Consider the following 24,427-nt stretch of genomic DNA (forward strand, 5'->3'; position numbering starts at 1 on the left):
AAACAGGCTGACATTATACATGTGCAAATGTCACCTGAATTTAACTCTGCTATTCTTTTTTCTCAGTGTGCTCTCATTTTTGTGCAATGATAACTTTTATAATATGCTAATTAGCCTATAGGAGCGGGGGAGGGGGGGTTGCACCTGCTCCTAGAGGCTCCGTTCGCCCACCTCTTTCCACTCCCTTCTACTCTTGATTGACAGAGCCAGGCCAGCGTTGGTCTCCTCCTGCTGGCCCTGTCTGCAGGGGAGATCTTGCGCCTGTTCAGTAGTAAGCGCGCAGGCGCAGTGAGGAAGCCGGCAGTCCGGCGAGAGTCCTTCCCTCACTGCACCTGGGCCAAATACTGAAAGGGACGGCGCAGGCGCGAGATTTCCCCGGCAGACAGGGCCAGCAGGAGGAGACCAACGCTGGCCTGGCTCTGTCAATCAAGAGTAGAAGGGAGTGGAAAGAGGTGGTCGAACAGAGCCTCTAGGAGCAGGTGCAACCCCCCCTGCTCCTAGAGGCTAATTAGCATATACAAAAAGTTATCATTGCACAAAAAAGGGGGTACACTGAAAAAAAATTAATAGCAGAGTTAAATTCAGGTGACATTTGCAGATTTATAATGTCAGCCTATTTAATAGTGAAAAGTGTGGAGACAGAAACCTTTAAATTACTGTAAAGCTCCCAGGATGCAAATGACTAGTGTAAAGCCTGAATACTTATCGAGTCAGCAAGGAATGCTGGGAGATTTCACCCTGGATGCCTACAAAATTGTGAATGAAGTCAATTTCAGAAATTGTATTGTAGTTATATATTGTTCAGTCGCACCCAGTTAATGTTCTCATCATAAGCATAAACCTGACTAACCATAGACCTAACTCTATATGATTTTATAAAAACAATGTACTACAACAAAGGAAGAAGTTTATACTTCAGTACTTGCAAGATGAAGAATACTACGAAACAACTGATTAAAATTTCACCATATAAAAAAAACACAAAAAACAAGTAAACGATGGACTGCTCCTGCCTCGTCTTTAATCAGGACTGTGGAGCAGAGTCGTGGAATCGGAGACAATTTTAGGTAGAGTCAGCGTTGGTAAAAATGTTACGGACTCCAACTCCCAAGTTTCAAAATAAAAATATTAAACATTATACCTTACTAATATGAAAGCAGAATTGTTTTATTCACTTTCATGGGAACTTAGGAAAGTTTAGAAATGTTTAATCATACTAAGAAGCAGTGTCCAACCCACTACTAGTGAAAGCTTATCCTCAAGACAGGCCATTACTATCTGATTGGCGGGGACGGACACCCTGCACCCAAGCCGATCAGCTGATCTACAGTATCTCCTGGACAAGAACTACACGGCTCAGTCGATTGTGCAGTGGACAGAGCTGGTTACTGCAACACCGCTACCAATCACTTCAAAGTGAGCAGTAACCAGATCTGCCCACTGCACAACGGACGGAGCTGTGTAGTTCCAGCATCAGAGCTGATCAGCCTAGGTGCAGAGTGTTGGACACTATCCTGAGCATAGTCCTTCATTGGTAAAGGGTTCCATTTTAAGGGTGGGTTGAGAACAAATGAGAGGTGATAACTGATTTTCTATTGCTGCTTCAGCATCCTATCACTGGCTTGACAGGCCATTTCCCTTCTAGACTGGCCATACTTGTAAGTTTGGATGCAACTATCTCTCCCAACCCTCACATACTGAGTATGCATATAAAGTGAATAGGGAGAGGGGAGAAAGCCGCTGCCAGACACCTCTGGCATTGGCTTCTCTTTGCGAGAACAAAAGGATTGGGCAGTTGACATCAAACATGTATGACCCTTATCATTCCCAACATCAGCTGTTGATGGAAGGTCAGGAGTCCCCATACAAGTTAGATGGTTGGCCAAACACAACATAACCCTAATGTGTATGGCCAGCTTAATACTAAATAACTTCATGCTGTTGCTCCGAGGCCTTTAGTTAAAATGAATCTGTGCTACTCAGTAGTAAAGTTTCTCCTCTAAAGACCAGATCAGACCACTGGGCATACCTGCAGTCATCTCAGAACCGCTAGACAGAAAAGGAAGACTGTATTAGGGCTAGTACTTAATAAAGCTGAAGAAAAGCCCAATGTAACAATCTTACTAGAGTAAATCCGTTATTACTAATTATCACACATGAGCCATTAATGTAGAAGCTGGAGTCAGAGTATGGAAAAACAAAGGAGTCTCAGTTGGAGTCGGAGGTTTGGCTTATCAGCTCCACAGCCCTAATACATGGAAATAAAGACAGTGACCATACAAATTGAATTAATTTGCAGGTTTTTTGGGGGAAATTTTTTATGTTTTCAACAATAGAAAAAACAAGCTGAACAATAATTAACAGATTGTAAAGATAAGAATGTACCGGTCTGTAACTAGTAATCCTGGCAATATCTAATTCCCTATAACCCCCCTCCAGAAAAGTTCTTACCAGAATTCTATCAAAGGCTGAAGGTGTTCCACCACGCTGGACATGTCCTAGGACGGTGACTCTTGTATCATAGCCAAGACTCTTCACAACTAGCTGTTAAAATTATTAGAAAAATTAAAACTGTAATATTGGGGGATAGTCCACTGTGACGGTAGAAAGGATTGCATTTCAGCTATATCACTTACTTTTTTAACATCCTCTGATGTGATAGGTTGACCATTCAGGTCAATGGCCCCTTCAGCAACAATTATAATATTCAGCCTTGATCCGCGGCCTCTGGTCTAAAAGTAAAAGTGTCATTAGCATATTGACCAGCAGAGAGTGCACTTGATGATTTTGAAACTACAGGTTTAGGCCTCATGCAGACGGCCGTACCATGTTTTGCAGTTCACAAATCGTGGATCCACAAAACACGGATATCAGCCATGTGTGTTCAACATTTTGCGGAATGCAAGGTCTAGCCCTCAATAGACCAGTCCTATCCTTGTCCGTGATACGGACTAGAATAAAATATGTCCTTTTGCAGCTCCATTGAAGTGAATGGGTCCACATCCGGGCCTCAAACAATGTTCATGTGCGTGAGGCCTTATAGTGAGGGGTTTTATAAACCCATTACAAAGCCATGCCATAAAAAACTTTTTGGATACCTCACTCAGTCTTCTGCAAAGATGTTCTTCCCAGTTTTCTTCTGGTGGGGATTCTGGAATAAAGACCCAATCTGCTCCACAAGCAAGTGCAGTTACCAAAGCCAAATACCTAGAAGGTGACAGAGAAGAGAACTCCAAATGGTTTACTCTTGACATGGCATTATATGACATAGAATGAGTTCAAAGGTAAAGGATCTGTGGTTGATGAACGTGGTTAGGTGGATAACCCCCTACCATAAGTCCTATTAGTGAACATGGAGGTGAGGTGCGGGTGTTTATTTTACGACACAAGAATATAATAGGACTGTTATTAAATAATTTATCTTCCATTCATTAAAATATAGCACAATTGAAGGTATAGAATTTATATTTTAAAGAGGACCTCTCACCAGTTAAAAATGTTTAAACTGTGTACCTGCAGCAATTGGGGTTGATCCTAAGTCCTCTGTTGTTATTTTTCCTTTGTGTCACCCCGCAGTTAAACAGGCTTATTTGTTGTTGCCCCTAATATCCAAATTGGCAGTGGTTATCCAAGGGGTGACCATCAGCGATAGTCATTGCTCTGATGCTATCCAATGATTGTGTACATTGATAGAGCGGCAAGTGCAGAGTGATCGCACAAGATATACAGTACCTTATCTTGCAGGACCACGCTGTGCTCTCACGGTCACATCGGGGAGCGGAGGGACGCACAGCCAGCAGCAGAGATAAAATATTTAACTGGTGAGAGGTCCTATGTAAGGACTTACCCGCAGTGCCGGCCCATCACTTCTAGGACGAAGGTCCTTTGGTGACTGTAAGACAAAATTCATTTTGAGCTTTACACATGAAAAATTGAATTATTATAATATATTTTCAGAAATGTATACTGGATGTAAAGCCAACAAAGGCTCAATGGCCTACAACTACTGCGAGACATTATTGGTTTGTGCAAGCTGGATTTTCTACCTCGATCCCTGGAGTTACAAATCCCAAGTACTTCTGTGTCTCACAGATTAAGAGGCCTTCTCATGAACCCCTGCTTAAACTGCAGTCAGCTCACTGTGCAGCCGATAGCTATGGGTGCACGTCAGATGCTACTGGTGATAACAGCTGACTTCTAAAGCTACAGCAGGTCATACAAATGAATGGCCAACCATGTAATACAAGGATGGGTCACATATGTGAGACTTCTTCTTTGTTAGAGCTTTCCTGCTTTGACATACAAAATGGGGTCCTACCCTTAGGATCTATAGGAGGTAAAAGCTATAGATGGTGCCTTGTGCCACAAAAGAAGACACCGTTATTATAGAAAGTGCATGCAGGAAAGTGCAAGTTACACCTCTGGCTAGAGGGAAAGGGGGTTAGGTCAGGTATTTGGCATGGGGGGGAAAGGGGGGTTGAATTTTTGCCTCAGGCAGCATAAAGGCTACGTGATTCCCTGCCCCTGGCCACAAAGCTCTAACCCTGGGTTCACACCTGAGCGTTTGTGATGGAGCACTCTGTATGCGCGATTGTACCGGCGTTTGCAATTGCGCATACAGAGACGTTCCCAAAAGTCTATGTATGGGAACGCGCGACAAGACGCCCCAAAGAAGCTCCTGTACTTCTTGGGGCGTCGGGCGTTTTACAGCGCGATCGTACGTGCTGTAAAACGCCCAGGTAAGAACCATGCCCATAGGGAATCATTGGTTTCTTCTTGTTGAGCGTTTTACAGCGCGTAGGAACGCGCTGTAAAACGCTCAGGTGTGAACCCAGGGTAAGGGAAGGGGGGCCCAAGTTGAACTCTTGCACCAAGGCCCATGAGACTTTAGTTACGCCCCTGCTTAGGATCCCCTTTCTGTGAACGGCTCCTGTACAGATTTCCAGACACAGTAATGCTTCACTTGGAATGGAGCAGTGTTCCAGCAGATGTCTGGAAGCGCAGGTACAATGCGAAGAAACCTCAGTCCCTTCATTTTAAGGAATGACTGGAGACCCTGAACTCTGACCCTCACTGTTTTGGATATCACTTATATTTTCCATGATTTTTTTTGCTATTTTAAGGAAGCAGCACATTCATTTTTTTGCTTTCTCCTTCCTTCTTTCTAAGAGCCATAACTTTTTTTTAAAAACTTTTCTGTAGCCAGTGAGATGAGACAGTCGCTGCCGACTTTGGCACCTGAAGGTTTAAATGACCAGGATCTCAGATCCTGGTCATTGCTGGCAGGTGTCAGCTGTGTTATACAGCAGCACTCACCATGTAAGGAGTGGGCTTGTGAGCGCGCTACATACATAACCAGTGAGTGTAAAGTCTCATTCACACACGTCAGTGACTGTGAGCCAAAACCAGGATTGGAGCCTCCACAGACATAAGGTATAAGGGAAAGATATCTGCTCCTGTTCTGCGTTTAAAGCCGCACCTAGTTTTGAAATCACTGACCAAAACACATGTGAATGAGGCCTAAGGCTGAGTTCACCCGGGCGAGATTTCCGCGCGGGTGCAATGCGGGAGGTGAACGCATTGCACCCGCACTGAATCTGGACCCATTCATTTCTATGGGGCTGTGCACATGAGCGGTGATTTTCACGCATCACTTATGCGTTGCGTGAAAATTGCAGCATGCTCTATATTGTGCGTTTATCACGCAACGCAGGCCCCATAGAAGTGAATGGGGCCAGAGTAAAAAATCGCAAGCATCCGCAAGCAAGTGCGGATGCGGTGCAATTTTCACGCATGGTTGCTAGGTGACAGTCTATTCACTGTATTATTTTCCCTTATAACATGGTTATAAGGGAAATGATAGCATTCTGAATACAGAATGCTTAGTAGGTGATCAACTGAGGGTTAAAAAAAAATAAAAAAAATTAACTCACCTTCTCCTCTTGATCGCGTAGTTCCCAGTCTCTTCTTTAATGATGAACTACCGGCTAAAGGACCTGTGGTGACGTCCGATCACATGCTCCAATCACATGGTCCATCACCGTGGTGATGGACCATGTGATTGGAGCATGTGATCTGACATCACCACAGGTCCTTTAGCCGGCAGTTCATCATTAAAGAAGTAAAGAAGAGACCGGGAACTACGCGATCAAGAGGAGCAGGTGTATTCAGAATGCTATTATTTTCCCTTATAACCATGTTATAAGGGAAAATAATAACATCTACACAACACCGAACTCAAACCTGAACTTCTGTAAAGAAGTTCGGGTCTGGGTACCACAGTCGGTTTTTTATCACGCGCGTGCAAAACACATTGCACCCACGCGATAAAAACTGAACATCGGAACGCAATCGCAGTCAAAACTGATTGCAATTGCGTACCTAATCGCACGGGTTTGCTGCAATACACCGGGACGCATCCGGACCTAATCCGGACACGCCCGTGTGAACCCAGCCTAAGACAGATATATCTGTCATATGGAGCAAAAGGGTTAAGATAGGAACATCCCTTTAAGCATTTACACCTTACCTTGAATACTATAATGTTATTACCAGAATAACAGCAAATATAAGCCGAAACAATTCCAATACTAGAGAAGAATAGGCATTGTTACAATGGGTCCACAAAAAAAAAAAAAACAGATGCAACACAGGGATCACACAGACGTCATCCGTATTTTTTGCGGACCACAAAATACATACAGTTGTGTGAGTGCACCCTTATTAGAAGAGTCTTTAGTGCAACTGATTCAAAGATAGAGGTTTATGTTAAAGTGAATGTGTCAGATAACACAGTATAACACCATTGACAATAGGTGATGGACAAAGCTTATCTCCCCCTTCTCTGCACAATGACCGCTGCACAGGTCACAAAGCATGCTTACAACAATCTTGGTCCAAGCAAATATCTGAATGCTATTAACTGCAGCCCAGATGTGCTCATAATTATGTACAATAAATAAGAAAAAAAATATATAAACATCAGAAAAAAAAAAATAATGATTAGAAAAAAATATATACATGATACATTCTCTTTGAAAGTAAACATCTCACTTCCGGTATAGTTCTAATTTTGCAACTATGGGTTACCTAGTTTAGTTGGATATCTTTCACCTTGCAGGTCCCCCGGCAAGATGCAGCTTTTCATTTACCCTGGATGTATTGCAGACGTAGGTGAGGTCAACATGGGAGTAAGCACACTAAATGGAGAAAGCCTTGAGTGAACTGGGTCAGCCCTGCCTCCGAAGAACAAGCTTCTGTTCAACATGTTTGTAGAGTGAACGGGGACAGTATGCAAGTAAAATTTCTGGCATGACTGAAACCTGATTATCAAGTGCCACAGTTCTCTTATCAGAACGTAGAGAAGTAAATAGAGAAGTAAATAGTATACACTGTATATCCTCCAGCAAAATATGCATAAGATAATCTTATGAAAGTCCAAATCATTTGGTTGCACCGATCTGGAAGCAAGGGACTACGCCCGTTCCTTAAAGGATAACTGTCATATTTTTTATTTTATTTGCTAGTTTATTAGAGCTAGGCATGTATACCTGAGTTAGTCTGTCAATGATTGTCAAAAGATCTGTAATTACCTTATAATACCAGCTTTCATTAATGTCTACTGTCCCTTTCCACTGCTCCCTTAAAAGACTGTTGCTAGGTCTTGTCTGTCTTCCTTTTAGTATAAACAGAAGACGGAGGGGCGGTCCTTCACACTGCATGCCTGCATTAGGCTTCAGAGTGAGGAGACGTGTCTCAGTAATCCGATCTGATTGGCTGGCAGGGAGCTGCTGGCTACAGAAAGTGTGTATTGGAAGTGAGGGAAAGCAGTTTTGGCCTCAGAGAACTGGTAGAGGAGCCATCTTGAGAAGGTCCTACCATTGTAAATGTTTAAACAGCCGTAACTAAGGGAAAAACTCAAGGAAAACAGTGGTATGTGAAGAAACTAAATATTGCTTTATGCATAATGCTGCTGCAACAGTAACATATGTTAAAATAGATTATGACAGTTATCCTTTAAATTAATGTGTAGAAAAAAATGAAATTAATGTCTTCTTGAAGGCTGCATTAAAATAAGGCACCACTGATGTAGTTCCAGTTCATTCTAACGCATCTTCAGTCTTACCTTTGTGCTGTTGTAGTAATGGCATCCACTATCTCCATAATTCTGTGAAGAGCGGAATCGGTTCCGATTGTCATATCGGTTCCACAGAAATCATTATCAATGGAGCCTACCAGCCCAACAATATTTAGGTAACTAGACTTGGCGGCTTCATCAGAAGTAATTTTTCCTATAGAATAAAACAGACAAAAATAATGTCCACACGTGAAACTGAGCAGTAAAAAGTTTGTATGATGGTCACTCCAATACATCATACTGGTGTATTGTCATTTAGAGAAGAAAAGTGGTGTTGCGTAGAAATGCTAAAAAAAAGACCAGGGGGGAGGCGCCAAAATCCCTTGGATACAGATTGAGGTTGTGTGGATTCCTTCAATAGAATCTATGGAGCCTGTGGTACTTACATACTCTAAGAGAGTGTGTGCCCTCAGAATCAGAGAATATGAAATCAAGTACTAATGTAAATAACGTATAAAATCAAAAATATTAGTGACTCACTTCACCCAGGAGGGTAATGTGGGATAAAGCTCAAGACACCCACACCACACCTCCTGTGCCTGGGTCGCCCGTAGAGATGTCAGAATCGGACAAAAAACACTCAGGAGTCTTTTCCTTTTTCTTTCCTTTTATTCCAAAGCTAGGGTAGGGGGAGTGGACGCCTCAATGCGTTTCGGGGCCTCTAGATGGGTACCCTTCATCAGGAGCAGATACCACATACCGATTCTGAGTGCACACACTCTCAGAGTATGTAAGTACCACAGGCTCCATAGATTCTATTGAAGGAATCCACACAACCTCAATCCGTATCCAAGGGATTTTGGCGCCTCCCCCCTGGTCTTTTTTTAGCATTTCTACGCAACACCACTTTTCTTCTCTATCACTTACCCTGAGGTCATCAAGGTTAGGTTGAGACCAGTGGCAGCCTGCCCGCCTATACTCGACCTTTATTTTTGCCTAATTTAGCAGAACCTTCTTCTGCCCCCCCTTGTTTGCCCTCCTGCAAAGTTATTCCAGGACCCTCGACTCGAAGGTCTAGTGACTAACCCTCTTCTTTTCTTCTCCCGCTCTGACTTGTATTGTCATTTTGGCCCAACAAGCCTTGCCCCTCTCTGCTTCGAGTCTGAGCTAATAAAGGTGCTATTATAATTTCAGGTAATGTACCACTTACATTTTGTTTTACTTATTTAGGCCAGTTGCTATTACAAATTCTTTTTTTTTCCCCCAGACAGTTCTTATTTTCTGACTGAAGTTAGTTTTTTTTTTACATTGTATTATCTCTACGTGATTATGGGGGGCTTGACCATCTTGCCTGAGCCGATTCTGCAGCAACACTTCTGAGATATTCTTTACAGAAGCCACATGAATTATAGGAACCTGCAGACTGAAGATAACTAATTTGATTCTAGGGGAAAGAGTTGTGGTCATGCTCAGTGGTCTGTGCAGAGGACATTGTGCAGAGAGGGGGAAGGATGTGGGCTGTGACCATCACCTATTGTGAATTGTGTGAGTCTATATGTAGGTGTTGCCTTTCATTGTAATCCCACCTGTGATGATAAAGAGAAGATTACTGAGAAGTGATCTCAACAAAACAGGAAGTGTCTTAACATGAAGATCCAGGGTGAAAACTGCAGGATTTAATTTTTTATTACATATTGACCGTGACATGGAAAAGTATTAATTATTAAAATATGTTCATCTGATTCAAACAATAGGCTATTTTTTTGATGACACATTCTCTTTAAAGGGGTTTTCAAGGCTCCTGATATTGATGATTAGGGATGAGTGAATCAACTTCGGATGGTATTTCATGTAAAAACTTTGGGAATTCATTATTACTGTAAAAAACCTCGATACTGAACTCCGGTTCGGTTCCTAGTGGTACCTCAGAACCGAACCAAAGTTTGGTACCAAGGTTTTTTTTTTTTACAGTAATAATTAATTCCCAAAGTTATTAAACAGTCTCGAGCGACTTCGTGAAGTAATAACTTCGGCTCAATGGTGCCAGTACATTTTAATACTGTACAGAGCGGAAACTCCATACTGTATTATACGTTTTTTGGGGAATCGACTTTGGATGTACCATACTATTATTATTGATGATCTATTCTCAAGATTGGCTATAAATGACCTATCAGCGAGGGTTCAACATCCCGCACCCCATCAATCAGGTGTTTCCCACAACCTCTGGTGCTGGAATTAGCTCCTGAATGAAGTAGGAAACACATCTCCGTTGAAAATGTAATGGCCGTGCTGGGTTACTGCAGCTCAGCCTCACTGAAATAAATGGAAGCTGCAGTGACCTGGCATATCCACTACACCATGAATGGAGCTGCTCCACTCAAAGTGCTAGTTCCAGGGCTGGAGGTGCAGGGAACAGCTAACTTATTGGGGGTGTGGGGTGTAGGGCCCCCACTGATTGAATATTGATAACTTATCATGTGGATAGGAGCCTGGAAAACCCCTTTAAGGATATTTTTATCAGCAAGATCCTTTCAGCCGGCAAAGGAGTTTGCTCCCAGTCAGCTTTCCCTGCACAGTCCGACACTGGCAGCACTGATTGGATAAAGTCAGACTGTGCAGGGAGACCCCCAACTGGTAACACCCATCTAGGTCTTCATTAAAAACTGCTAGTAAGTCAATCAGAACTTCTAGTGGGAATTATAAAGGAATGTAACATAATAAAGTCATCAGAATAGATGCTCCAGAGTCATTATTACAAGGGGAATGAATGCAAGGCCTTTCAGTAGAGATGACAAACCATCTTTAAGTTCTTTAGTTGAAGACTTATTCTAGCTACTAGGAACCTGTTGCCGGACAAACCCATTTAGAACCTGTATCTCAGCGACTCTGATGTCGGCAGATGAGGGAGGCAGCCATGCCATTTCCCATCTCTGCTGCATTATCCTTCATTGTGCTCGCTATTTTCTAAACGTTCGGCAGACCATCTGAATCTCAGAGGATTTACCTGCTTTAACCAGGTCAGCAAGCAGTCCGCTCCACTCTGCTCTGAAAGTATCTGCTCCGGTCAAGCTGCCGTCTCCACCAATGACACAAAGATTGGTAATCCCGTTTTTGATTAGGTTGCATGCTGCCTTAAGGCGGCCCTCTCGGCTCCGGAAATCCTGACATCTAGCACTTCCTATTACTGTACCGCCCTATAAATATAGAGATATAGTTGGAATAAATCAAATGAATGAAAGCATTATAAATAAATGACGCTTGTATGTCACCTCTACATTCACAAAGAGAAGGAAAATCAACTGCGGGTAGCAGACAGAACGCGTACGAGAAATTAGCCCAATCTATGTAATACCAATAATGCCCCAGGATGACACAGGAAGCAGGTAAATGCCCATGTTGTAGCTGTCCATGATGACACAGGTAGAAGAGGTTTTTCAGCAATCCATTATATTACAAAACCTAGATTTCTCTTCTTCAGCTTTTGGAGGTGATAATGACAGCTTCACTACACCGATGTGCAACCGAAGAGGGACAAAGATAATATTGCTGATCCAATTGCCTCCCAAAGACACGCTTTATAATTAATGCTGGTAAAGTTATGTATAAGGTTTGGTAATTTTAGGGATATTTCACATTTAGGTGCTTTCAGGTGTTTTATATTTAACTTCTAAGAATTATTGATTGGTGGGGGTCCCTTTACTTGAACCCCCATTTTTCTCATAAATATAGCAAGATCTGCCATTTGAAAAGTATGGTATAATATCTGAATCCTGGTTGCTGTGTGCACAATATTTGCCTCGGCATGAGGAATACACATTTATATGCATTAATAATATATTCCGATTTTTTATTTTTTTGGGTATGACTATCCATACCAAATAATTGCAGTTTTCCCACGGAGCACTAGATTAGCACAGTAGGCTGACCTTTACTGTTCTCTACAGCTAATTTTTCAGCTTTGCTGTATATACAATAAAACATCTGCAAAAGACTGTCTCTTTGAGAAAGACTACCCCATAATTAACCACTTCAGCCCCGCTAGCTGAAACCCCCTTCATGACCAGAGCACTTTTTACACTTCGGCACTACACTACTTTCACCGTTTATTGCTCGGTCATGCAACTTACCACCCAACTGAATTTTACCTCCTTTTCTTCTCACTAATAGAGCTTTCATTTGGTGGTATTTCATTGCTGCTGACATTTTTACTTTTTTTGTTATTAATCGAAATGTAACGATTTTTTTGCAAAAAAATGACATTTTTCACTTTCAGCTGTAAAATTTTGCAAAAAAAAATGACATCCATTTATAAATTTTTCGCTAAATTTATAGTTCTACATGTCTTTGATAAAAAAAAAATGTTTGGGCAAAAAAAAAAATGGTTTGGGTAAAAGTTATAGCGTTTACAAACTATGGTACAAAAATTTGAATTTCCGCTTTTTGAAGCAGCTCTGACTTTCTGAGCACCTGTCATGTTTCCTGAGGTTCTACAATGCCCAGACAGTAGAAAAACCCCACAAATGACCCCATTTCGGAAAGTAGACACCCTAAGGTATTCGCTGATGGGCATAGTGAGTTCATAGAACTTTTTATTTTTTGTCACAAGTTAGCGGAAAATGATGATGATTTTTTATTTTTATTTTTTTCTTACAAAGTCTCATATTCCACTAACTTGCGACAAAAAATAAAAAATTCTAGGAACTCGCCATGCCCCTCACGGAATACCTTGGGGTGTCTTCTTTCCAAAATGGGGTCACTTGTGGCGTAGTTATACTGCCCTGGCAATTTAGGGGCCCAGATGTGTGAGAAGAACTTTGCAATCAAAATGTGTAAAAAATGACCGGTGAAATCCGAAAGGTGCACTTTGGAATATGTGCCCCTTTGCCCACCTTGGCTGCAAAAAAGTGTCACACATCTGGTATCGCCGTGCTCAGGAGAAGTTGGGGAATGTGTTTTGGGGTGTCATTTTACATATACCCATGCTGGGTGAGAGAAATATCTTGGCAAAAGACAACTTTTCAAATTTTTTTATACAAAGTTGGCATTTGACCAAGATATTTTTCTCACCCAGCATGGGTATATGTAAAATGACACCCCAAAACACATTCCCCAACTTCTCCTGAGTACGGCGATACCAGATGTGTCACACTTTTTTGCAGCCAAGGTGGGCAAAGGGGCACATATTCCAAAGTGCACCTTTCGGATTTCGCAGGCCATTTTTTACACATTTTGATTGCAAAGTTCTTCTCACACATTTGGGCCCCTAAATTGCCAGGGCAGTATAACTACGCCACAAGTGACCCCATTTTGGAAAGAAGACACCCCAAGGTATTCCGTGAGGGGCATGGCGAGTTCCTAGAATTTTTTATTTTTTGTCGCAAGTTAGTGGAATATGAGACTTTGTAAGGAAAAAAGAAAAAAAAAAGAAAAATCATCATTTTCCGCTAACTTGTGACAAAAAATAAAAAATTCTAGGAACTCGCCATGCCCATCACGGAATACCTTGGGGTGTCTTCTTTCCAAAATGGGGTCACTTGTGGCGTAGTTATACTGCCCTGGCAATTTAGGGGCCCAAATGTGTGAGAAGTACTTTGCAATCAAAATCTGTAAAAAATGGCCTGCGAAATCCGAAAGGTGCACTTTGGAATATGTGCCCCTTTGCCCACCTTGGCTGCAAAAAAGTGTCACACATCTGGTATCGCCGTACTCAGGAGAAGTTGGGGAATGTGTTTTGGGGTGTCATTTTACATATAACCATGCTGGGTGAGAGAAATATCTTGGCAAAAGATAACTTTTCCCATTTTTTTTATACAAAGTTGGCATTTGACCAAGATATTTTTCTCACCCAGCATGGGTATATGTAAAATGACACCCCAAAACACATTCCCCAACTTCTCCTGAGTACGGCGATACCACATGTGTGACACTTTTTTGCAGCCTAGATGCGCAAAGGTGCCCAAATTCCTTTTAGGAGGGCATTTTTAGACATTTGGATCCCAGACTTCTTCTCACACTTTCGGGCCCCTAAAAAGCCAGGGCAGTATAAATACCCCACATGTGACCCCACTTTGGAAAGAAGACACCCCAAGGTATTCCGTGAGGGGCCTAGCGAGTTCATAGAAATTTAAATTTTTTTGCATAAGTTAGCGGAAATTTTTATTTATTTTTTTTTTCTCACAAAGTCTCACTTTCCGCTAACTTAGGACAAAAATTTCAATCTTTCATGGACTCAATATGCCCCTCAGCGAATACCTTGGGGTGTCTTCTTTCCGAAATGGGGTCACATGTGGGGTATTTATACTGCCCTGGCTTTTTAGGGGGCCTAAAGCGTGAGAAGAAGTCTGGAATATAAATGTCTAAAAATGTTTACGCATTTGGATTCGGTGAGGGGTATGGAGTTCATGTGAGATTTTATTTTTTGACACAAGTTAGTGGAGTATGAGACTTTGTAAGAAAAAACAAAAACAAACAAAAAATTTCTGCTAACTTGGGCCAAAAAAATGTCTGAATGGAGCCTTACAGGGGGGGGGGGGGGGGGGGGTGATCAATGACAGGGGGGTGATCAATGACAGGGGGGGTGATCAATGACAGGGGGGGTGATCAATGACAGGGGGGGTGATCAATGACAGGGGGGGTGATCACCCATATAGACTCCCTGATCACCCCCCTGTCATTGATCACCCCCCTGGTAAGGCTCCATTCAGACGTCCGTATGATTTTTACGGATCCATGGATCGGATCCGCAAAACACATTCGGACGTCTGAATGGAGCCTTACAGGGGGGTGATCAATAACAGGGGGTGATCAGGGTGATCACCCCCCCTGTAAGGCTCCATTCAGACGTCCGCATGATTTTTACGGATCCATGGATCGGATCCGCAAAACACATGCGGACGTCTGAATGGAGCCTTACAGGGGGGTTATCAATGACAGGGGGTGATCAGGGTGATCACCCCCCTGTCACTGATCACCCCCCCTGTAAGGCTCCATTCAGACGTCCGTATGATTTTTACGGATACATGGATCGGATCCACAAAACACATGCGGACGTCTGAATGGAGCCTTACAGGGGGGTGATCAATGACAGGGGGGTGATCAGGGAGTGTATATGGGTGATCACCCGCCTGTCATTGATCACCCCCCTGTAAGGCTCCATTCAGACGTCCGCATGTGTTTTGCGGATCCGATCCATGTATCCATGGATCCGTAAAAATCATGCGGACGTCTGAATGGAGCCTTACAGGGGGGTGATCAATGACAGGGGGTGATCAGGGAGTGTATATGGGCGATCACCCCTCTGTCATTGATCACCCCCCTGTAAGGCTCCATTCAGACGTCCGCATGATTTTTACGGATCCATGGATACATGGATCGGATCCGCAAAACACATGCGGACGTCTGAATGGAGCCTTACAGGGGGGTGATCAATGACAGGGGGGTGATCAATGACAGGGGGTGATCAGGGAGTGTATATGCGTGATCACCCGCCTGTCATTGATCACCCCCCTGTAAGGCTTCATTCAGACGTCCGCATGTGTTTTGCGGATCCGATCCATGTATCCATGGATCCGTAAAAATCATGCGGACGTCTGAATGGAGCCTTACAGGGGGGTGATCAATGACAGGGGGTGATCAGGGAGTGTATATGCGTGATCACCCGCCTGTCATTGATCACCCCCCTGTAAGGCTCCATTCAGACGTCCGCATGTGTTTTGCGGATCCGATCCATGTATCCGTGGATCCGTAAAAATCATACGGACGCCTGAACGGAGCCTGACAGGGGGGGGTGATCAATGACAGGGGGGAGTGATCAATGACGGGGGGGTGATCAGGGAGTTTTTATGGGGTGATCATGGGTGATCAGGGGGTTCATAAAGGGTTAATAAGTGACGGGGGGGGGGGGGGGGGGGGGTGTAGTGTAGTGTAGTGTTTGGTGCGACTTTACTGACCTACCTGTGTCCTCTGGTGGTCGATCCTAACAAAAGGGACCACCAGAGGACCAGGTAGCAGGTATATTAGACGCTGTTATCAAAACAGCGTCTAATATACCTGTTAGGGGTTAAAAAAAATCAGATCTCCAGCCTGCCAGCGAGCGATCGCCGCTGGCAGGCTGGAGATTCACTCGCTTACCTTCCGTTCCTGTGAGTGCGCGCGTCTGTGTGCGCGCTTTCACAGGAAATCTCGGCTCTCGCGGGAGGACGCGTATATGCGTCCACCCAGAAGAGCAGGGCCGCCGGCAGGACGCAATCCTGCGTACGGCGGTCCTGTAGCGGTTAAAGGGCATCTGTCTGCAGATTTGTACCTATGACACTGGCTGACCTGTTACATGTGCGCTTGGCAGCTGAAGGCATCTGTGTTGGTCCCATGTTAATATGTGCCCGCGTTGCTGAGAAAAATTATGTTTTAAAATATGCAAATTAGCCTCTAGGAGCAATGGGGGCGTTGCCGTTACACCTAGAGACTCAGCTCCCTCGGCACTTTGATTGACAGGACCAGGCAGTGAAAACATGATCACACCTGGCCTCGACTTCTCCTAAAGTCTTGTGCATCACTGTGTGCATCAGTATCCGGTACAGGCGCAGTACAGAAGAGAACTGCCAGCAAGCCTCTTTCCTGTACTGCTCCTGTGACGGATACTGAAGCGCACGGTGCAGCGCAAGACTTTAGGAGAAGTCAGGGCGAAGCGTGATAACATTTACATTGCCTAGTCCTTTAACACCAGAATTTCTGTGATAGATTTTCAATTCTTTTACACACATTATTAGACTGTTTTTTTCAGAGGATCACCTCTATATAAGGCTCTAGATTTTGAATGCAATTTTTGGTGGTTGTCTCAAACAAGTCTTATCATTAGAGACTAGGATATTTAAAGGAGTATTCCAGTAATTTCAAGTTATCCCCTATCCAGCCATAGGACCCCCACTGATAAGAACATGTGCCTCACACCCTGCAAAGCCCGCTGAAATGAACGGAGCGGCTAGTTGAGCATGCGCATTGCCACTCCATTCATCTCCAACTGCGATGGAGGAATGGAGCAGTGGTGCAAATGCTCAACCTGCTGCTCCTCCATTCATCTGGGAGGACCTGAGGGGTACAAAGCCCCCATTCTCATGATCGGTGTGAATCCCAAGGGATAGAAAATAACTTGGAGTTACCAGAATACCTTCTTAATTACAGTTCTCTACTAATGGCCTATGCCATAACGAGCATGACTGATAATATGACGAGTTGATCAGCACTCATTTAAAAGGCTTTTACGGAGTAATCATTATCCCTTTTTTATGATGCCTACAAGCAGTGATTTTTGTGGTTGCATAAAAGGGTTTGTCGGTTGATTAGTGGGGCTTAGACTGGCTGATGATTGGCTGAATAAACTTTTCTATAAATGTTTGTTCCAGATCATCAGCCCATGTAAAAGGGCCGTAACACCATACACACAGGTTAGGTTTTGCATGCAGCTCCCCTGTAACTCCCAGGTCTCTGGACGAGGGCGTTGTATTTATTGCTTACGGCAGACTACTGTATAATAATCAATGACATTTCTCTGTCACTTGACTCCTAAATGGTGCTGATCCTAATACTGGCAACACAGGAAGGGCGTGTCTCCAATATGGCTGCCTCCAGAGAAGGAACAAATAACTACTAAATTAAAGGGGTGATGGCCTATCCTCAGGGAATAGAAATAGACAGTTGGGGATAACGGCATTGGGAACTCTATCACTCACTGGAGACAGTCAATACATGGTGGGATGGTGGACAGACTGTGCTTAGTTACACTGCAGCCCTTGCCTATCTCAGAGTACCCTCTTCCTTCCATCTGTTCACCCCCTTAACACCCAATGTTCCATAGATAAACCCTTATGCACCTAACGTTCCAAAGATCACCCACTATATATCCAATGTTCCACAGATAACCCCTTATAAACCCAACGTTCAATCAGATCACCTCCTATACACCCAATGTTCCATCAGGACAACACTTACACACCCAGTGTTCAATAGAACACCCCTATACATCTAACTTTCCATCAGATCACCCCCATACACCCAAAGTTCCATTGATCACCCCCTGTACACACATCCTTATATAGATCACCCTCTTTGCACCCCAGATCACCTTGCTACACCAAACATTCCATCAACTCACCCATTATACACCCCAGATCACCCCTATACACAAACATTCCATTAGATCACCTCCTGTCCACCTTGGTTCCGTAGGTCACCCCTCCTATATTAAAAGATGGACAACTAAAATAAAACAGAACTTCAGAATGATCTCTACGGCTATGGCCACCTTCAATGGCAGTTACTCACTGTAATCTATAGTTATCACAGTCAGAAGTAGCAGAAAACTGTCTCTTGTACTCATTATAATCATACATTGCAGCACAGCATTTACAAGGCATCAATGCTAATAAGGAGTTTTACAGTTTATCTGCAAATGGACCTTTATGCATCATCATACAGGATCTGTACCTCCAGTCTGATGATTATGTATTTCTAAAAGTACTGGTATGTACGTTACCAGTGTTAATTGCAAAGGTCAAAGGTATCGAGTCTATTTATGTGTGCCATTTGAAACTAGACTCCGCTTAGAACTTTGACCTCGTCTGGCACTAAAATGGCAAGTTATTTTTGTCTTTGACATTGACATTGAGTGTAACTCTTTGGCTAGGGAAGATGAACAGACTTAAGTATCCTATCCTGACAAGCGGTAGTCCAAAAGAAATGTCAAGTTGTCTCAATGCCACTTTAATAGGGCAAACATCTCACAAGCAACTGTGAAAGTTATTTAAAAATTTCCAGAAAAGCAATTGTCATCTTCTTTAAGTTTATTGGGAATTAAGAATTATCTGTCAAGGAAAAAAAGAGGTAAAAAAAAATCTAACACTACAATTTATAAACAATCGATGATGAAGGTGAATGAAGGATCCAAAAATAAATACAGCTATGGATGACGGGACAGATATAGCTCAATATAATTCACCTCATGAGATGGTCATATGATATAGGACAGGACCACTCTGTCTGCAGTGGTCAATGGGGAGAATGGTGAATTATGGACAAAACACCGATGGAATTTATATGAATCCATGAGCATAAAGCTCATGGCTGATTAGCTCACCTCTCGTTGTTTCCAAAACCTCTCATATGTGCAAGGAATATGTATAATGGTGGAGGCTTCTACTGGACCCATTATTTTCATGGAGATGGTCTCAGCTGTTGCTCTCTGGAATCTGCTGCACTCTGTTGCTGCTTCCTCAAGGGTTGTCCTCTAGGAAACACCCCTGAGGAAGCTGGAAGGTGATGCCGGTCAGGTAGCATGTGTTGTCTCCACATCGAAATATTATTGTGGATGGGCTGTTTTTGATATAATATTTAAGTATAATATTTAAAGCTGCGTGTTACTCATTTTGGGCTAAAAAACTTTTTTTCAATTAGTCTTTAGTATAAAAATAAATAATCAGCAGTTTCTATAATACATGCGTTTAAAAATCAGTTTGTTTTCAGACTCTCTCTTCATGTTGTTTCATCAGCTGATGTTTCATGTAGAACTCTTATCTGTTACCTCATAATCTTATCAGTTTGATAAAAGTTTAGCTATTATCAGTGTTTATAAGGTCACAAAAATCACAGACAAAAGCTCTACATGGAACTCAGGAGAGATAGTCTTCAAATAGACTGATTTTATAACCATATGTACCACAGAAACTGCTGCAAAAAATCTGATAAAGACCAAGTGAAAAATAAAATAAAAATTTGTGCAAAATGTCTAAAATCCAATTATAAAAAAGGTGCCTCATGTCCACAGCCTTTAAGGGGCTGTCCAAGTTAAAAAAACACTCAGGCAACCTCTGTACCTTTGGTAAAAAAATAAATTAAAAAAAATCAATACTTACCCCTTTTCTCTCTGCTGCTTCCCTACACTGTGCTTTAGTCCTCTTTGTGGCTGCAGTCAACCACTGGCCTCAGTGGTGATGTCCCATATACTGGTGAGGCCAGTGATTGGCTGCACTGTGACCTGAGTGCATGTAACATTACCACTGCATCCTGGAAGATAACGTCAGTGGTGTGGAGAACAGGAGCTCAGCGCTGGAAGCAGTAGGGAGAAAAGGGACTGCCTCTTTAGGGCGTTTTCTGGTACATTCATATTGATGGCCTAGCCTCTGATTCACTTCCATGGGAGCAGCACTGCAATAACCAGCTTCATCCACTACAGAATGGACGGAGACAGACCCTCATTCTTGTTCTTGATTGACAGGGCCAGGATCATGCATAGTCATTTTGCCTGGCCCTGATAATCAGGAAGGAGAGGGAGGGCTGGCAGATGAAGCAGGAGGAGCAAGGGTGAACAGAGTATCCTAGGCCCACCGTCGGTGCACTTAACTGCTCATTTGCATATAGACTAAAAGCACCTTTTAGCAAGAATGAAGCAGACTACCAAGTAAAAACCATCATTCCATTTACATGAGCTAGCCCTACAAGACTTTGTGCCTGGGTTAACAGTGAAAGTCCTGACGACAGACTTCCTTTCAGGCTGGAATACACAGTCTAGGGGCAATTTACAGAAATTACAAAATGGTTATCGTGATCTCTATTATACAGCTCCAGTGCTGCCATTGTCCTGCCCTGCTTGTCACCAGCACAGTAGTTTAACAATGGTGCCGTGGTAGTAACACTTCTTGTCATAGGTCCCATTATTTGCTGGGCAATATGGGCATATACACGGTGAGTAAAGAAGACCAATTAGCTAGTGTTTGTTCTACTCCTTGTATTAGCAGGATTTTTGTTGCTCTTCTTGATAGTTAGAGGTTGGCAAACACTAAATTTTTTGTGGACATTTTAAATATTTCACAGTCAAAGCAACACGAAGAGATTCGGGCAAAACAGACACTAAACAGACATAATAAGAAACTTGAGGGACACAAACGTCATGCTCTAAACCGTTATTTAATTTTATTTTGTTTTGTTGGAAATAGCAGCATAGCATTGATCATGAACTGTATAGACTGTACCTGTACTTGACCAGTTTTATGGGCAAGACAAAATTTGAAGACAGACATGACGAAGCTACCGAGTCCATCAAACTCACCAACTGCAACATCATTGAGACACTTTCCCAAGTGGCTTCTCGAATGTTCTCACCTCCATCGACCAGTCCTTGGTAACCCTACAATAACAACAATCTTTAATAAGGATTCATCGCAATCATACCATCAAATTGTATAGAGCAAAATTCCATTCAAAAGCAGCAAACCAGTGTGGAAACAGAGATACAGACCTCATGTACAAAGAAGACTTTGGCGCCTGTGTAAATTCCCACTCTCACCACCGCTCGTACAGCTGCATTCATCCCTGGTGATGAATATAATATGGATTAAATATTTCCTATGTCTTGAAAATGCACTACATTATTAAAAACTGCACACAAGTTAAAACTTTACAGAAAAACGAAATGTGTTAAAATTAAAAAAATATCCAATACTCACCAATTAAAGGAGTATTCCAATCTGGGACATCGATGGCAAATCACTAGGATATACCATCAGTGTGAGATAGGTGCAGCTCCCACCTCTGAGAACCGGTCCAATCTCCAGAATGGGACCCCTGACGTATACAGAGAGCAGCCATCCTCTGTTTAAAGCTATGGGATTTCCAAAAATAGGTGAGCGCTGGCTCAGCTATTACCAGAAATCCCATAGCAGTGAATGGTGAGGTAACGGCGCTTGCGCAGTGCGCTCTCTATTCACCGCTAGGGGAGTTCCAAAAATAGGCAAGTCGATGAATATAAAGAACGCTACGCATACGCAATATGCTCACCTTCACTTCAAGAGCCCCGTGCTCTAAATAGGGATGGGTCTCAGAGGTGGTATCCACAGCAGTCTGACATTGATAGTGTATCATAATGATATGCCATCAATGTCCCAGATGGGCCAACCTCTTTAATTCCCAGGCTTTTCTCGTCCTCAACTCCGGTCTGTTTTTAGGGCCGCAGTGGTGACGGGTAGTTTATGTCACATGACCACTGCCACCAATCACTAGCCTCAGTGGTCTCATGCCATATAACTTTGAGGCCAGTGATTGGCTGCAGCCATGACGTTCGGTATATAGCATGTCATCGCTGCAGTGATGTTAACAGATCTTAACAGTGGAGTACCAGAGCTGAGGCACTGGAAACAGCGGGGAATTCACTGGTGAGAATAGGATGTTTTTATTTTAACACTAGCAGAAGTACCTGGCTTTGCGCGGGTATATTTAATCTATTTTATTTATTGTTTGTGTGTGTGTCGTTAAAAGATATCGACAGTATCCACTATAACAGTGGCATCTACGGTACCCCGCCCCTTAACAGTGACCTCCACAGCCCCCCCCCCCCCCCAGTGCTCAGTCTCCATAAAATGGGACCTCCACAGCAGCCCACCCCGTTAACTATGACCTTCACAGCGGGGGTGGGGTTTTGAAGTCCGTCTTTTGAGGGTGGCCTAAATGGCCACCCTACCTGCCCCCTTAACTGTGACCTCCACAGCACTCCGCTCCCTTAACAGTGTCATCCACAACGTCCTGCCCCTTTAAAGCTTACTATTTGCTGATAAGGGTCATGTGACTGTGTGTATGGCAGCGGGATATGAAGAGAAAGACCTGCAGGCTTCTATGGGTAATGTAGGTCATGTGATGTGCCATATTTGCATTTTTGGGGGGGGGGGGGGGGGGGGGAATACCTCAGGAACGGTACTTCCTAGAGAGCTGAGACCTTTTTCCAAAGTATATTTTTTTCAGCATTAAAAAAAACAAGAAAGAGTTTATAAATGTGTTATTGCTGTAACTGTAATGACCTGCAGAATGAAGGGAACGGCTCAGTGTTACCACACTGGGAACACCGTAAGAACGAAACCCATAAAACTATGGCACAATTGTGTTTTTTTCTGATTCCCCTGCATTTGGAATTTTTTTCCAGCTTCTCTACTGCAAGTGTAAAACAGGCCTAGAGTAAAAGCAAACATAATGCAACAATGGCTGTTTTTAATGAGTGCAGTATGTATAGCTGTAGTCTGCTCTCTCTGAATGCACTTGAGGCCTGCTGGCACATAAAGGGGTAATAAATAGAGGAGACACAGTCTATACATGTGGAGCTTGCTCTCCCTACATTAGAGGCCTGTTGGGACAGAGAGAGGCATCATATAGAGTAGGTTCCCATCCAGATGAAAGGTCACCATGACGTTGTGGATGGGCAAAAATAATTTTGATCAAATCTAAGTCTCTCATATTCATTTAAATTGAAAATATAGCATTATTTCATATAGTCTATGTTTGCAGAGTGCTTTGTATTGTTTTTTAATAATATAAATATGAGAGGTTTTATTTATTAAATAACCGATAACTGGGAAGTTGAGGCAGCAACAGAAAATTAGTTATCACCTCTCCTTTGTTCTCTCCTCTCCCTTACGACTCTATTGACCGTACAATTTTTGGGCCAATTATCAGGAACAAGAGTTCATAGAAACGTTTGTCCCCAATAATTGGCCAGTTCCATCGTGAGGTGGTCATCTGATAAACAAAACTCTTGTTTTTTGGCTGACAGGTATCTTTCTTCAGGATGAAAGATGATCAGCTATCAGAAGCACATCTCCAATGTGTAATCAGGGATGTGCCGCAGATAATCAAGAGAACTGAATAAGGGAGGATCGAATGCAGGAGCAATCGTTCCTCCAACATTCAGTTTGTATCGGTCTGTGTAATCAGGCCAGTGAAAACGAGCACTGATGGATGTGTTATCGGCAATCGCGCTGCTCGAACATTGGGCAGCATATTACAGCCCTACATAGGAGATAGCTGTCTGCCAACAACTAACTCTCCCAGTCCTCGATACATGTGCATTTTTGGCTTGGCGTAGCATATACATGTAATAAACGGGTGAAGGGAAAAATCAGCTGCCAGACTCCACTCAGGAAAGGCAGACTAAGGCTATATACACACGACCGCGCCGTGTTTTGCAGTCTGAAAATTGTGAATCCTCAAAACACGGACGCTGGCTGTGTGCGTTCCGCAATTTGTTGGACGGAACGGGCCGCCCATAATAGAAATGCCTATTTTTGTCCGCAAAACAGACAAGAATAGGACATGTTCTATTTTTTTGTTGCGGGGCCACGGAACGGAGCAACGGATGCGGCCCTATTGGAGTGGATGGGTGCACATCCGAGCAGCACAAAATGCGGCTGGGATGCGGACCCAAACAACAATCGTGTGAATGAGGCCTCAGTTGCCTCCACTGTACAGTCTATTCTAGTCACCAGCCTCAGAAATCTTGTTAACAGAGTTCAAGATTAGAGTCCAAATTAATCCTTA

General features: G+C 43.1%; 1 protein-coding gene across 3 annotated transcripts in view; it reads right to left on the bottom strand.

Annotated features, from left to right (window-relative positions):
• Positions 1 to 24,427, bottom strand: part of PFKM (phosphofructokinase, muscle) — an 82,855-nt gene that overhangs the window by 37,887 nt on the left and 20,541 nt on the right. For all 3 annotated transcript variants that reach the window (XM_044284528.1, XM_044284529.1, XM_044284530.1), the window contains exons 4-11: positions 21,366 to 21,439; positions 21,177 to 21,254; positions 11,085 to 11,274; positions 8,126 to 8,291; positions 3,848 to 3,892; positions 3,099 to 3,207; positions 2,637 to 2,732; positions 2,452 to 2,544 (exon numbers count right to left, since the gene is read on the bottom strand). In XM_044284528.1, coding sequence (XP_044140463.1) covers positions 2,452 to 2,544; positions 2,637 to 2,732; positions 3,099 to 3,207; positions 3,848 to 3,892; positions 8,126 to 8,291; positions 11,085 to 11,274; positions 21,177 to 21,254; positions 21,366 to 21,439 — 851 coding nt within the window. The remainder of the gene's footprint in view (positions 1 to 2,451; positions 2,545 to 2,636; positions 2,733 to 3,098; positions 3,208 to 3,847; positions 3,893 to 8,125; positions 8,292 to 11,084; positions 11,275 to 21,176; positions 21,255 to 21,365; positions 21,440 to 24,427) is intronic.

Source organism: Bufo gargarizans, chromosome 3 (genome assembly GCF_014858855.1).
Source record: "Bufo gargarizans isolate SCDJY-AF-19 chromosome 3, ASM1485885v1, whole genome shotgun sequence".
In the NCBI taxonomy this organism is placed as follows: domain Eukaryota; kingdom Metazoa; phylum Chordata; class Amphibia; order Anura; family Bufonidae; genus Bufo; species Bufo gargarizans.